The sequence below is a fragment of the Pteropus vampyrus genome, unplaced genomic scaffold (genome assembly GCF_000151845.1).
Source record: "Pteropus vampyrus isolate Shadow unplaced genomic scaffold, Pvam_2.0 Scaffold53, whole genome shotgun sequence".
Classification (NCBI taxonomy): domain Eukaryota; kingdom Metazoa; phylum Chordata; class Mammalia; order Chiroptera; family Pteropodidae; genus Pteropus; species Pteropus vampyrus.
This window is the reverse complement of record NW_011888834.1, coordinates 1,379,278-1,382,014: the sequence shown is the minus strand read 5'-3', so window position 1 is coordinate 1,382,014 and position 2,737 is coordinate 1,379,278. Positions and strand designations below refer to the sequence as shown.

Sequence of the window (2,737 nt, the reverse complement as noted above, 5' to 3'; positions counted from 1 at the left end):
GAGACTGCTGCCCAAGAAGCCACAGTGGCCGGGAGAAGGGGCCTGTGATGGCAGGAATGGACCCCCAGAGAGAAGGATGTGGGGGGAGCTGCAGAGCACTCTCCTTCCTCCTGGAGTCTGCTCCCTCCTCCCAGAGTAGGAGAGAGTTCCTCAGAGCTTTTCTGGGGTCAAACAGCAGCTGAGTTAGCAAAGCAGAGGGTGGAGAAATGGGTGGGAGGCCTCAGGAGCCCTCTTTGTGTGAGGAAAGTCAAATCTACAATAAACTCAGGAAATGTTCAGGAGAACAGAAAAGTGAGCCTTTGTATTAGGCATAGCTCTTTGTTTACACTGAAAATAGAAACATGGAAACGAAATTGCAGGCAGCTGACTTTCTCCTTTCTTGTTCTTCCTTTCTTCACCCAGCGCCTAACTATGCAAACATCCTGGTCCTAAACGGACGTTAAACATTGGTTGGTGGAGTCAGCATGCAGGAGCAATCCAGAAATGTTTACACAGGGTGCCTGAGAAACTCTTACATTCTAAAAGCATGGTAAATCTAATATTCCCCAGTTAAAGAAAATAATCAGAACCTCTAGTAAACATTTTCTAAAGTAAATAATAAAACATTATTTAATCCTAAATTTTAAGCAGTGATTTGGGGAAGTTTTTCCATATTACTGGCATTTTTTTTTTTTTTTTAGCATAGATAGACATTACAAGAGACAAAAGTTGTATTACTAGTTAACAAAGGATCCTTTTTCTCTTAGCATTAACTTCCTTTTCCCTACTAGCACAGTAAAAAGGAGTGTGTGTTAATAAGGCCTATTCAGATAGGGGGCTTGCTCACACCACTTATACTTTGTGCCCTGGTCATACTTTTCATTCACAGAGCTGTTATCTTTGTTATGTACTTAGCAACCAAAAAAAAAAAAAAAGTGAACACTGCTTCCTCCATTTTACAGAAAGCAATGAGAATTACACCATAAGAAGATCTATAATGGCAATAAAGGGGTTGAGAAGAGACTAAAGTTCAAGTGCTAACAAATTTGAGTTTGTACATTGAGATGCTGCCTGTGTGTCACTTATTCCCGTCCCCATGTTCATCTTCTGATTAGGGCACCTGAGCACTTAGCTTGTTTCGTTCCTATTTCTTTTGTATTTCTCCTTCCCATTAGAAGCTCAATACAAGGGTAGAAAAAATTAGAACTCTTCTGGTTGTGTGCGTATGTGTGTGTTGTTCTTGTTCTTGTTCTTGTTGTCTGTGGACAGAATAACTGTTTTTGTGTACGCGCCTCTCTCCGAATAGCCAGATTATTAACTACTTGACAAGCAACCTCACATATTTATTATCTTCAAAACCCAAGCATATGGCAAAATGCCTACCACAGAGTAAGAAATGAATGAACTCATTTTTTTAAAAAAAAAAATCAATGAATGAATGGATTCTTTGTTCCTGACCAAACCTGCTTGGAGGCCCTACGTAGTACCAATGGATCCCAGGAAACCGTTCCGCGTGCAACTCAACCTGCTATTGTTTGATTTGATTTGGGACATGTCTGTTTTTCACACTATGGGTAGAAACTGAAGTATAAACAAGGAGGCTTTACTTCCTCTGTATATTTTGGGTTCTAACCGTTCACCATATATTATGTCAGTCGTTTCTTTTTGATCTCTCCAGGACAGAACATTATTCCATCCTGTGAGCAACAGCTGCATGGATTGCAACCCTGCAGAGAAGAAGATTTTCATGGCCAGATGTGACCCTCTGTCTGAGACTCAGCAGTGGATTTTTGAACATATTAATATGACTGTTTTAGAAAAATTTAACCACCATGCCAGCTCCTAGGGAAAAAAAAAAAAAAAGAACGCAGAAAGGAAGAAAGCGTGATTACCTACAGATATAAAAACTAAATTTTCGCCAGCGTCTGGGTCGAAGGAGTCAGGAATAACATTTCCTAGATCCGGAAAGCCTGGTTTAAAGATCTGTCAGTGCCACGTCAAAGTAGGTTGTCCCAAAGAACTTCCTGCATCTGAAGGACTTGGCTGAGAACCTCACCAGCTGCTTCTGAGAACTTGAGACTAGCAGTTCCCTTGCTGGCCAAGGGCAAAGATTATTTAGGAAGTTTTCAAAACAACTGCTGAGTTAATAATCTTCGCATTTCTCAGGTCAAATCCTGCAGTAGTGAGTAGCTATGAATGGATCCTATCATTCGGGTGGGAGGGGGTTGGAAGTAGAGTGCATGACTGCTCTGAGAACCTGAGGACACCGCAGGTGTAGCGCTAGCCACGCTGAGGGGGTGAGCTGCACTCTTCGGTGCCATTCGCTGACTAAGAATGGGTTAAGCAGGTTTAACCCTTAAAAGTGCTGCAGATGATTTTAGAGTGCTCATACTGTTCTGTTTTCTTGTTTTATTTTTGAATGAGGGTGTGCTATCTAATGTAAATCTTAAATTACATCACGAAATGGACTTCCGCTGTTTCCATTCTTGGCATTTGCCATTTTTCTTTTAGAACAGAAGTAACTTATTGTTCATAAGAGTTTATGCTCCATCAATCAGCTGAAGTTCTAATTCAGTGCCCTTGTATGAATCCAATTTAAAAATAAAAACAAAACACTATGCTACCAAGTTACTCCAAAGAGAAAGATTTCACAGAAGCAGCGAAACCATGTAAGGTTTAGGGGAGGGGTTTCCCTAGGAAATCTATTTTTACTTTTCTATTATTTTTAGAATTTTCAAAGTCTGATGTTTGTCCAGTC

The 2,737-nt window shown here is 40.6% G+C and overlaps 1 protein-coding gene across 1 annotated transcript in view; it reads left to right on the top strand.

Annotated features, from left to right (window-relative positions):
- GALNTL6 (polypeptide N-acetylgalactosaminyltransferase like 6) overlaps positions 1 to 1,825 on the top strand; it is a 952,184-nt gene extending 950,359 nt beyond the window's left edge. Inside the window, exon 12 of the mRNA XM_011360343.1 lies at positions 1,658 to 1,825. Within this exon, the coding sequence (XP_011358645.1) occupies positions 1,658 to 1,825 (168 nt within the window). The remainder of the gene's footprint in view (positions 1 to 1,657) is intronic.
- The last annotated feature ends 912 nt before the right edge of the window (positions 1,826 to 2,737 follow it).